Consider the following 13,002-nt stretch of genomic DNA (forward strand, 5'->3'; position numbering starts at 1 on the left):
CCAATATTTAGCCACTCGTATACTCGACAATTTTTTTGTCCACTCTATATTCATCAAAGATCATCCCGTGGCGAGCGCAGCTGCGCAAGACCAATAGCAAGCTGAATCTACTCGAATAGCTTAGTTAGGTTATAAGGTTCCCATCTAGCTGGAAGACGCCCCAATATTTAGCCACTCGTATACTCGACAATTTTTTGTCCACTCCATATTCATTAAAGATCATACCGTGGCGAGCGCAGCTACTCAAGACCAACAGCAAGCTGAACCTGCTCGAATAGCTTAGTTATAAGGTTCCCATCTAGCTGGAAGACGCCCCAATATTTAGCCACTCATATACTCGACAATTTTTTGTCCACTCCATATTCATCAAAGATCATACCGTGGCGAGCGCAGCTACGCAAGACCAACAGCAAGCTGAACCTGCTCGAATAGCTTTGTTAGGTTGTAAAGTTCCCATCTAGCTGGAAGACGCCCCAATATTTAGCCACTCATATGCTCGACAATTTGTTGGTCCACTCCATAATTTTTTGTATAATTACTTTATGGCACCTATTGGCGTAATCATTGGCCACATGATCTTTTAGATGAAGCTGAATCAGATTATTGTAGCGTCGGGTAGGATCAACGGGGAGGTTGATCCCAACTACTGACACAGGCCAGTCCTTTCAGACTTTCCCGCTTCTTTTCACGGGTCCGATTGTATGCCCTTTGGCTCTCCCGTGGGCGAAAAATAAGGACCCACGGGCTGTAGTTTGAAGACCACTGATATAGACGATGATGAAACACATATGAGATGAAAATAAAGATTAAGGCTACTACTAAAGCGAGTGCAAACAACTATCGCTGTTGCTACGAGTAGCAGATTGGGGCGGCCGAAGGCGTAACGTAGTTCTAAAACGGTGACTTTTATCGCACGGTTATCTAAATATCTATCGAATAGTGATAGAGCCCTGATAAAGGCAACCTAGCCACATTTTATTGACAATTTTTAACACCAGCAGCGGGCGCAGCATGGTTCCATTTTTATCGGCTGTCACTATATGCCCGTCACTTTCGCACTTACATTATATGCTTGTAAGAACGTGACAGGCATGGTGACAAACGATAAAAATGCGATCGTGCTACCGCCGCAGGCGTCTGATGGATGTGATAAAATAAACGTCAATTTAACACCAAGCGTTTGAAAGAAACATATACTGTTAATACTACACCGTCACGACAATTAGGTATATCATATCCATGCAAATCAACAATTTTGGAGACATCAAATATAAATCATAGAATAATTAAGGTTAGAGGGGTAAGATAAATTAAACATTTGTAGGGAATCATCATACTGTTTTTCTTGCCCCGAGCAAAATTAAACTATGTTAGAGCGGTTTCGCACTACGTCCGATCCGAACCCGTGAAAATATGGTCCGAAGTAGCCGTAGAACTATTTCTATGGTAATTTACGCACTAGATCCGATCTCCGTCATCCGATTTCGGAAAGAAATCAGACGGATCAAGTGCTTTGATTTTTACCATTTGAAGTCACGTTTGAAATTAAATTATTTTTTGTTTAAAGAATAAGTTATGAAAGTTTATATTGTCGATAAAGTGAATGGCTAGGTTTACTTTGTCCAGGCATAGCTTAGGTGAAAGGCCATAAAAGCATTGTATAGCCGGCACGAATAAGTACTTAAATAAGTTAAACAGCGGTCCAAATATATCCATTTCAAAATTTAATCCAAATTCTTTGCATGAAGAGTTTTGATTAAAACATCCTTTTGTCGATACTGATTATATATTTCAGAAGTTAATTACAAAAAATTTCGTTTATAGAAAATTATTTGTAAGTAATCATAGTTTATCTATTTAGTGAAGTATTATGCGATGTAAATAAATTCTTATAAGTACTGTTTAATTATACACTTTTATACTTTCACGAAATTTAAAAGTTTATATAGTTACTGGAAATATAATTTCTATGTGTAGGTATAGATGAGATATTGAAGATACCTGTTGAAAAGAAAAATTTAACTATTTTAATCCGTTTTTAAATTAAATATATTTGTAGACCAAAACAATATGAAATTATCGGCTTTAAATGTTAAGCGGAACCTAGGGTAGCCAAAATAACTTTTAAATTAAGAAAAAATATTTAATGAAACTATATTTCTAAGAGTTTTCTAAAATGCAAGTGATACCATGGTTGCAATATTAGATTAAGCTTAGTTCGAGGGCTTTGCTAACTTATGTCCGAGATAATATTACGTCTGTAACGTTTTGTGTAACTTGTATAAACGATTATGTTTTTTGTTAATAAAAATGCTGTTGCTTTATTTAGTATTGTTTTATTCGGTACTAACCTAACTTATTTTTAACCTCCAGCGTCCCACGGTCCTTATACTAGTAAGGGCATAGAGAAAAAAATACATAGATTGCTCACTCCATACATCAGTTTTAGTACCAAAAAGACTATTAGCATCTAGCATCGAGTAGCGGAACTATCAGTACTGCTACTTGACAATAGATGTAGCACCGACCGGAAAGTCTTATCTCAACAGCATAAGTTTCCAGTCGGTGCTACATCTATTGTCAAGTAGCAGTACTGATAGTTCCGCTACTCGATGCTAGATGTAGACACTGAAATTAATAGTCTAACTGATGTATGGAGTGAGCACTCTTGTCTTACTATATTTCTCTATGGTAAGGGGTCGTACATCACACAATTTAAATGTTTTGGACCTTGCTAATGCCTTAGAAATGCCTCAAATGCCAGAGAAGTTTACGAAGTCGAAGATGAAATCGATCGAGGTATACATTCACAGGCGAAATAAGCTTCACTGTGGAACGCCGTTATTTTGGCAATTAATATACCTACATAGACTAGGAATCCTCTAGACGGAGTTTAAACCAATTATTTCATGAAACCGATGCTGCCAAAAATACGGGGGTGCGGAGGGACGAGGTGAGCGAATCCCGTGCCGTGATTGGTCCGTTCAAAGACACGGACCAATCACGGCACGGGATTCTGACACTAACTGGAAGATGGAGTAAAACTACCGTGTATAGTGGCAGAGGGGGTAGCGTTACTATGCTCAGTCTAGAGGTCTGTCTGTGTATACCTACTACTCCTAATAGTACTTATAGTCTAGACTCTAGTAGGTAGGTACACACCTCAGTATGTACCTACGCAAAACCGTTCCAACGGTATACAAAATAAAAATAAAATTCGATAATTACATACCTACACGTACATTACGAGTAACTCAAGCCGTGGCGTAACGGAAATGTAAAACGTGTTACAATATCAAGAATTATTATATTATACAGTCTTGCATGTAAACTTTCTCGTCGCATTAGTAAAAGTTTTATAGCAACTATTAAAAATCAGGTTTCGCAAGGCCTTTCGGAAAGCAAATCGAGTCGTAAAATGCATTAAGCAATAACTGTCGCAAAGTAAGCCAACTAAAACATTCCCATTGCTGCAGTAAAATATAGAATTTATTACTTCAACTGCGGCTCGTGTAACGAGATCTCGTAAAACCACTTTCAGAAATAACGGCTGCGACGGAAACAGCTTTGTAATAGTAAACTGCAGAAGAAATTCGATATGATAAAGTGCTCGTTGTTAATTAAAGGTCAGAAATGTTGTTTAACACATATCCTATATCAGCCACGGACATACACTGCTGACATAGGCCTCCCCCATAGATATAGACCGCCCCAGGGAGCGATCTTTAGCACACCGCAGCCACCGACTCCCACCAGCGACGCGTACGAGATCACACGAGAGGTTTGACACAATCAATACCTATAGGTATGTAGGTGTAATTCCTATCACCATGATGAACATCTAGTATTTGACAATTTATTAAATAAGTAAACAAGTAATATATCCAAAAAAATATAAGGTGAGTTCGACTAAGATCGGACACCGGGTAAGATCGTATGATTCAAATTTCTGCCTGTTGCGGGGCTTTTTTTTAATGCTGGCAAGGTGATGCAATGCCCGGGACAAAACAGCGCATTGCATCACCTTGCTAGCATTAAAAAAAAGCCCCGCAACAGGCAGAAATTTGAATCATACGATCTTACCCGGTGTCCGATCTTAGTCGAACTCACTAAACTACAACTAAGGTGAGTTCGACTAAGATCGGACACCGGGTAAGATCGTATGATTCAAATTTCTGCCTGTTGCGGGGCTTTTTTTTAATGCTGGCAAGGTGATGCAATGCCCGGGACAAAACAGCGCATTGCATCACCTTGCCAGCATTGAAAAAAAGCCCCGCAACAGGCAGACATTTGAATCATACGATCTTACCCGGTGTCCGATCTTAGTCGAACTCACTTAACTACAATAACAATAAGTAAAATTGGACAGTGTTATGAATCGAGCGACAATGAAATGAGCGACAGTTAGTTCGCTAGCGCTTAGTTCGCTATTCCATAACACTGTTCAATTATAAATAAAAAACCGGCCAAGTGCGAGTCGGACTCGCGCACGGAGAGTTCCGCACCATCAACAAAAAATAAAGCAAAACAAGCAAAAAAACGGTCACCCATCCATGTACTGACCCCGCCCGACGTTGCTTAACTTCGGTCAAAAATCACGTTTGTTGTATGGGAGCCCCACTTAAATCTTTATTTTAAAGTTTTTAGTATTTGTAGTTATAGCGGCAACAGAAATACATCATCTGTGAAAATTTCAACGGTTCGTGAGATACAGCCTGGTGACAGAAGGACGGACGGACGGACGGACGGACAGCGGAGTCTTAGTAATAGGGTCCCGTTTTAACCTTTGGGTACGGAACCCTAAAAACTGGCTCCAGTTCTGTGCCTTGATAGGCACAAAAGTATCTGCCACCGTGCCACCCTCGATTACTTTTCCAAATAGAGATGTATCTCGACAATTCGCGTTCTGCATCTGCAACAGTTTATTGTACAAAGACATCTCTTTTTGTTAAGCTATCAAATAATGGCACATACTTTTTGTAAACTACGCATAGTCGCCACGAAGAGAAGTAATAGAATAGGTAACCAATACGAAGCCGAAATACGATTCTCTTGATTTTTCATGTTTAGGTATAACAAAAGTGCCAGTATTTTTCAATAATCCTGGTCAACATTTTAAATATTCACTGAATTAAATTAGTTTTAGTAACTAATTCCTGTTCACGAATACAAGTTTTTTCACTTTTTAGGTTTGATACAGGTTTTGGTGGTTCTCATTGCGTTCAAGACTTCCAATGCAAAAGAAAACTCAGTTCCGCTTAAGAACATATACTCCGTCATCGAAAACCTCGTAGGGCCGATTCTGAAGACCGTCAATATACAAATTTCTGAAGACGAAGCACTAGATTATTTAACTGCAAACAAAATTGGGAAACAAGACAATACATTACAAAATGGTACTAAAGATAAAGATTCGGACAACGAAATACCACTTACAGATTATAGCCAAGATTCTTCGATTTTAAAGAACACTGAACAAGACAAAATACAAAAAACATTTAATAACGATACTAGCGACGAAGAATCACTTACAGGGGACAGTGAAGAAACCATTATATTACAAATTCAGAGTTCAATCGAAGTTCAGCCTAATAGAAGGGACATTAACAACATAACAACCAACGTTCCCAATGACCGTTCTGAAAAGTACAAGCAATTGCAACATAAAATAGGAAGTTTGTTAAATAAAGAACAAATATCTAATGAAACGAAAAGTTTAATAAGCAATGCTTTCGATAAAGTGATCAACCAGATGAACAGCAAGTGCATTTTCAGAAAATCTGAAGATCAGTCGTCAAACATTAAGTTCAGAGTAGGCAAACCTGAACAGGCGGCCATAAAATCAATGCTAAAGATATACAAAAGCAAATTCGATAAACTAATTGAAAGATATCGTTTTGGTAGCAAAGAGAACTTAAAGTTTCTTGCGAATTTACGCGAATTATTTTTTGAAATGCACAATTCTTTCAAAAAATTCACTATGCAGGACGATCTGCAATGTAATGTTGTTAATGTTAGTAAAAGAAAAAATCTTACTACCGTTACCCATAAATCCATACTTCGCAACAAAAATCAAACCAAATGTCAAATTAATTCAATCTGCCCCTTTGAATTAAAAATGTTTTTAGCTTATTTTTCAGCGATTGTTTTAGATACAATCGATCTAATATTTAATAACTACAAAAGGATGTATGTAGTTGACGTGTCGAAAGAAAGCGGCGAAGAAGAGAAGTTTTTGCAGGTCATGATGGATACAAATAATCGGGTAAAGAAGGAATTCAATGAAACATTTATAACGGAAATTTATAAACTTAATATTTATTCTTTTCCTGACGTCGATGTGAAAGTGGCACGACTCAATAAGTTTAGTGATGCGACTGTTAACCATGTTAAAACGTTGGTTAATGATGCTTTAACAGACGAATTAAAAAGAATACCTCATAAAATGCGATATGCGGTAAAAACAGATATTATGACTAATACTGATATAGAACTGGTCAATATGCTAGAAAAAATTAAGTCTAAAATGTGTAAATCATTCCAAACATGCTACAGCAAAAGCAAGTAGAGTAAAGCATAATAAATACCTATGCAAAAACTGACGATATATTATATTATGTTTTTTGTTTGTACCTATAGTTACCAGCGGGCTCAGCACGGTTCCATTTTTATCGACTATCACTATGCCCGTCACTTTCGCACTTACATACTTGTTAGAACGTGACAGGCATGGTGACAAATGATAAAAATGCGACCGTGCTACTAGGGAAGATCTTGAAAATTTTGGATGTTAACATGATATTATGCTATATTATAAATCTGTAGCGTCGGACCAAGGTGACTGCATGGAATTTGCAATGACGAAGTGTCGCAGTGTTCTATGAACATGTATGTCGTTTATTATTATGACACTACCTCACTTTGTTCTGATCATAGATGCAGTTAGCATAGATGGATTCTATATGTTGAACTCAATTACGGTGTGAAATAACAAATTATAATGATTATTTTACCGTGGTGAGGCAGAACTCACTTTGCATTCGCAGTTTTAGTCAATGTGAGTTAATAAAACAAACACATTCGCGAACACGGATGCTATAGCATTCGCGTAGTTTTTTGTTTCCTTTGGCCTATGACACATGACGTCACTTAGCGTCCGCGAACGTGTTAATATAAAATCGAATAAATGAATAGAGCCCGTACCATGAGTCACTGACAGTGTCAGAACTGACATTTACGCTATCGATAACGTAATTTACTTTCTATACACCTCGTTTGCACTAATATGCGAGTACGAGCGAGATGTATAGGAAGTAAATTACGACGGCGTTTAATGTCAGTGCCAAACTGATGGTAGCCGTACTGAGGATTGTAAAGTATTTTTAACTACTGTATAAGTATTAAAACTGACAAGTACTTTGTGGTCATAAAGAAAATAAAACCACAATTAAATTTATAAAAATATATTTTGACTTAGATATTAAGTTTAAAATATAAATACACAACTACATAAGTATTGTAAATGTAAAACCACGCAACTAAAATTAACTCTAATGTTCAAGTTTTTCTTTAATTTTAATTTTGTAGGCACAGTCGCCATCAGATATATCGGAGCGGCCAAGGTGCTCACAAACATCTGAGCACGCCTCTATTGTCGAGGCGTTAGTGTTTGTTCAGGTATTGTGAACCCCTTGGCCTCTCCGATATATCTGATGGCGACTGTAGCTATAAAGCAAGTACCTATGTTTATATGTGTAAGAAAAAACTCATAAAAAACCGAAAAGAACATTGGTTAACACAGGATTACCTTTTGAACTTGTGGACCATAATTGCAGTATTGGACTACCTATATTTGGGTGGTTTTAATGTACTTAAATATAACACTTACAGGTTGGATTGGATGTGAAGTGGCCATTTCCATTTTAGAAATCGAGATTACTTTGGTATATTACAATAATAACTAGTAGCCATCAGTATAGACAATAAGGGAAGTTTGGGAAGTGCTGAACTAGACCAGGCCACTGTGAAATTCTTCTAAAAGTATGTGTGTGTGATTGTGTGTTATATGTAGTCACTTTAGTATAGACTGCTGTACCCTTCCACTTCACTCACTAGGTCACTCTAGGATCCACTGAGATCCAGTTGTACATATTATGAGCATGTTAATAATATGGACCACTAATTCATATTGAGACACGCCCGAAGTTCTGCTAAACATCCATAGTCACTTAGCATTGGTAAGAATGGTAACTCTAGTAACCATCAGTGTAGACTGTAGACAATAGGGAAGTGTTGTACTCTGCCACTAGACCAGGCCACTGTCAGATACGCCCCGTTTGTGAAATTCTGTTGGAACGCCATAGTCAGCGGCACTTCAAATCCAGGGTCACTTAGCAATGGTAAGAATGGTAACTCTAGTAACCATCAGTGTAGACAATAGGGAAGTGTTGTACTCTGCCACTAGAGCAGGCCACAGTCAGACACGCCCCATCGGTGAAATTCTTCTAAAAGGCCAATTATATGTAGTCACTTTACTATAGACTGCTGTACTCTTCCACTTCACTCACTAGGTCACTCTAGGATCCACTGAGCTCCAGTTGTACATATATTAGGACCACTAGTCCATATTGAGACACGCCCGAAGTTCTGCTAAACCTCCATGGTCACTTAGCAATGGAAAGAATGGTAACTCTAGTAACCATCAGTGTAGACAATAGGGAAGTGTTGTACTCTGCCACTAGACCACGCCACTGTCAGACACGCCCCGTCGGTGAAATTCTGTTGGAAAGCCATAGTCAGTGGCACCTCGTTCTCTATGCCGCATACGAAACAGCTGCGAAGAAAGGAAATAATGTTAGCAGCCAATTCCATATAAGCGTAAGGCCTAAGTGGACGCTCGAGTTGGGCGTGCAGCGGGGCGGTGTGTGCGGCATGCATGTTAAACAAATGCAAGCGTATAGGAGCGGCCTTAGTGCACGCTGCTCAAATCACTTGTGAGCCCGACGCCACGCTGCACGCCGCGCCGAACGCTCCGCTTCGAGCTTCTACTCAGGCCTTACACTAAGGGAAACAGGTACCGTCAACCGGGGTGAATAGGGACAAAACTCTAAATGTAATTTACTTGACGATTTCTTAAAAATACCCACACAAAATCTATCATTCGATAGAAAAAAATAGTAGGCAATGTATTATACAAGTTGTGTGGGTAATCAAGAAATTTAATTCACTATCTAACAAAACGCGTCTGTTACGACAGATATGACCGCTAGGTGGCGCAAGCGCGAGCAGGCGTCCGTTCCGTAGTGGTGCGCGGCAACTACTATGGCTAGACACCAAAATTGGTGTGGGCCGCATGTACTTGTAGGTAAGTACTTGTAGCGACGCGTCGAAATCGCGGAGTGAGCCACGCCTGCTTATACCGCCGCGCCATCTCGGGGGTTGAAGCCAAAGGCTCACCAGAGGGGAGGCAGGGTCCCATAAATTTCGCAAGATCCTTAACAAAATCCACTCACCAGGGTGTTATTTTAAGCTGCATCATGATATTGGTAGTGCAGAAGATGGCCACGAGTGCAGACTCCTCAAACATGAGGGCCAGGTATCGGCCCGAGGGGTCCCAGCACATGTCTAAGATAGGGCCCCCTACCGGGTCGCCTGATGGTAGCTCAGTCTTAGTCACGTCCAATACTGGTAATGCTTTCATGTTCTGCGCGCCTGGGAAACAAGAGAATTTTTATTTAAATAATAAAAAACCGTTCAAGTGCGAGGCGGACTCGCGTTCCAAGGGTTCCGTACATTAAGTCCGACTCACGCTTGACTGCACATTTCTAATAGGTTTTCCTAGCTATAGGTAAAGAATTTTGTGTATTTTTATCAAAATTTTAGACCCAGTAGTTTCGGAGATATGGTCGGAGAGACAGACGCACGAGTGATCCTATAAGGGTTCCGTTTTTCAACATACCCTGAGAAAGGGCGATTCGCCAGGTCTACATCTCACCATAGAGAAAAAAATACATAGAGTGCTCACTTCATACATCAGTTTTAGTACCAAAAAGACTATTAGCATCTAGCATCGAGTAGCGGAACTATCAGTACTGCTACTTGACAATAGATGTAGCACCAACCGGAAAGTCTTATGCTGTTGAGATAAGACTTTCCGGTCGGTGCTACATCTATTGTCAAGTAGCAGTACTGATAGTTCCGCTACTCGATGCTAGATGTAGACACTGAAATGAATAGTCTGAACTGATGTATGGAGTGAGCACTCTTGTCTTACTATATTTCTCTATGATCTCACAGAGCCACCAGTAAAAGTAACTTACCATTCATGAGCCCAGTGCTGCTAAGGGCATAGACCATGGGTTCACTCTTAGCAGCAAACAGCAGAAGATCGCCGGGGCCCCAGCAAGCAGCTACCACACGACCGCCGCGCGCGCACCAGCGCTCTGGCGTCCACTGTTTAGTGTCCCATACCCTGATGAAAGTGATGACACAAAGATAATTCTCTGTTTACACGTATGTGTTCAATTTACGAAGATATTGGTCTGACAGATTGGGGTAATCAAACTCTCATTATAGCACTGGGGCTTTTACTGCCAAATTTACAGGTTTATTTTGCTTATTTTTGCTTTATCACCTAAACGGTAAAATGTGACCATTTATCTTTTAGTTGAAGGCAAAAATTTGAGAAATCAAATCAAAGGGAAATTAAATTAAATTAGTTTAATATCTGGGAGACCAAGCTTTGCTCGGAAAACATATTAAAACTCAAAAATGCGCGTTTCCCCAGAGATAAGACCTAGCTAGATCGATTTTTCGCCCCCGAAAACCCCCATATAGCAAATTTCATCGAAATCGTTAGAGCCGTTTCCGAGATCCTCAAAATATATATACAATATATATAAATAAATATACAAGAATTGCTCGTTTAAAGGTATAGGATTAGAAAACACAATTTCCTAAATGAGGGCGCCACTGGACCCTCTATGGAGTCGTAATTAATAAAACATGTATTCATATTTTCAATTATTATGTTTACCCACCTAAATATTATTGATGACGTGGCAGCAAACACCTTGCTCCCGCCAAACGACCACCGTGAGAACACTATACCACCGCCGGCCACACGTCTCAACGGCACCGCTGTTTCCATGCTGACGTCCCATATGAGCATGGATGTGTCGGCCCCGCTGCAGCTCATGAGGAGGTCACCGTTGGGTGACCAGGTCACGTCTGTTACTGGGCTGTGATTGTTTCTGAAATTGCTAATGTTTATCAGCAATGTATATATATAAATATAATACAGATATCCGAATGAAAACAAAACTGACAGACGCACTACAGTTTAGATTAAGACAAAAATGGAGATGGGCTGGACATCTGGCTAGAACAAAGACAAGAGGTGGACTATTCAAACAACCAAATGGAAAGGCCCACCGGGCAAACAAAACTCAGTGAAACAAAGAAAAAGATGGGTTGACGACATCATAGCAATTGCAGGAAAGACTTGGGAGAATAATGCTACAGACAAAGAGAAATGGAAAAAGATGGAGGAGGCTTTTACCCGCAAGGGATCACACACCAGGAAAATATAACAAAGAAAAAGTAAATTTTATAAATTTATAATGGATGTGCGAGAAATAAAGCTTAAATAATAATAAAATAGTCAAAAAGTTAACATTATAACTTAAAAATTAAGAATGCCAACTGAAGGCTTATGCTTGATTTACAGTTATAGAGAACTTGTCCACAAATTCTCTCAGATCTTCCAAAGTCAGATTTAAAGTGGAACTAGCTTTTGGTGTGACTTTGTTGGCATGGAGTGATTACAATGATTGATATAGAATTATCCTAGGTCCTTCTCCAAGCATCAAACTATGTCCATGTCCATACCAAATTTCATCTAAACTGGTTCAGTGTTTTAAGCATGAAGAGAAAAGAGTTACTATTGCATTTATAATAGTAGGTAGGAGGTATGTATTATTTTATGTATTTTCTGAAACAGCTCTTACCGATAATAAATGAAACCATAATAGGCTATTAAGCAAAGGTTATTGGGTGTGACAGAGGGGTAAAATTTTTAATGTAACTATGGATTCCTTTCTTACAATTAATACTGATATTTCAATTGTGAAATATTACTCACTGTTTCAAAACAACTGCATTACTTGAGGACGGCTTTGTAAATGTAGAATTCGGGTCCACTGTCCACACGATTACTCCCTGCTCACACCCCACAGCTATCTCCGAAGCCGAATATGGTCTCCAACTAAGTGAAGACACATGTCCCTGCGCTTTACATTTCAACATCGGCACAAATGAAGCCTCCATACAATACACTCTTATATTATCATCTGTGGTTGCTACCGCTATTTTAGTAGTATGAGGGTGCCAAGCCAAGCATTTTATAGGACCACTCCCCCAGTTCCTGGTCTTAGAGTAATTAGCCACGATTTTAGGCCCGATATCTTTTAAATGTGGCTGCATGAAATAATGGAACGCCGTAAACACGTTAGCGACTTTTAAAAGGTATGACGCGGTTAGAGCGAGTACGGGGCTTTCTCGATTGACGCTAGGGTCTGCGGCTACGCTCAAAGCTTCTAGAAACCCCTGTTTGTACCACACACTGGTTATTTTCTTCAGTAAATTGTCTTCAACGTCAACGTACATGGATACATTTTCGTCTGTGGCGCGATGGTGATGTATCTCTCTTGTTACGTTTATCACTGGATGTTTCTTTGTCTGAAAAGATAAATAGTTTCTAAATAACTAAAAACATTGTTAAGTATGTGTTAAGTTTTATTTTTGCAATCAAAATGAGGTTAAACTTACGGTATTTGTAAATGTTGAAATGTTTCCGTATCGGCTGTCCCCGCAGCAATATACTTCATTTAGTTTGCAAAAGGCTGTTTCATCCGGTCCCGGCAATTCGGGAAATCCATGAAAAGCCGACATTTTCGATTTTATCACTGTTTATAACGTGAAACCGACCGGTCACTATAATAA

General features: G+C 39.2%; 1 protein-coding gene across 1 annotated transcript; it reads right to left on the reverse strand.

Annotated features, from left to right (window-relative positions):
* Positions 1-8,621: 8,621 nt before the first annotated feature.
* On the reverse strand, positions 8,622-13,002 carry LOC134654197 (aladin-like). The gene is made up of 6 exons (XM_063509653.1): positions 12,829-13,002; positions 12,143-12,738; positions 11,040-11,252; positions 10,320-10,471; positions 9,513-9,711; positions 8,622-8,833 (listed from the first exon to the last, which is right to left on the reverse strand). The coding sequence occupies exons 1-6, from the start codon at positions 12,949-12,951 to the stop codon at positions 8,692-8,694; spliced, it is 1,425 nt and encodes a 474-aa protein (XP_063365723.1). The 5' UTR covers positions 12,952-13,002; the 3' UTR covers positions 8,622-8,691.

The sequence above is a fragment of the Cydia amplana genome, chromosome 14 (genome assembly GCF_948474715.1).
Source record: "Cydia amplana chromosome 14, ilCydAmpl1.1, whole genome shotgun sequence".
NCBI classification, from domain to species: domain Eukaryota; kingdom Metazoa; phylum Arthropoda; class Insecta; order Lepidoptera; family Tortricidae; genus Cydia; species Cydia amplana.

Bases quoted from the DNA above. Each gene is read 5' to 3' on its own strand.
- LOC134654197 (XM_063509653.1), bottom strand. From the start codon at position 12,951: ATGTCGGCTTTTCATGGATTTCCCGAATTGCCGGGACCGGATGAAACA. The intron at 10,472-11,039 runs GTGGGTAAACAT...CACTTTCATCAG, and splicing joins ACGTCATCAATAATATTTAG to GGTATGGGACACTAAACAGT. The intron at 8,834-9,512 runs GTGAGTGGATTT...CTTTCTTCGCAG, and splicing joins CAGCTTAAAATAACACCCTG to CTGTTTCGTATGCGGCATAG.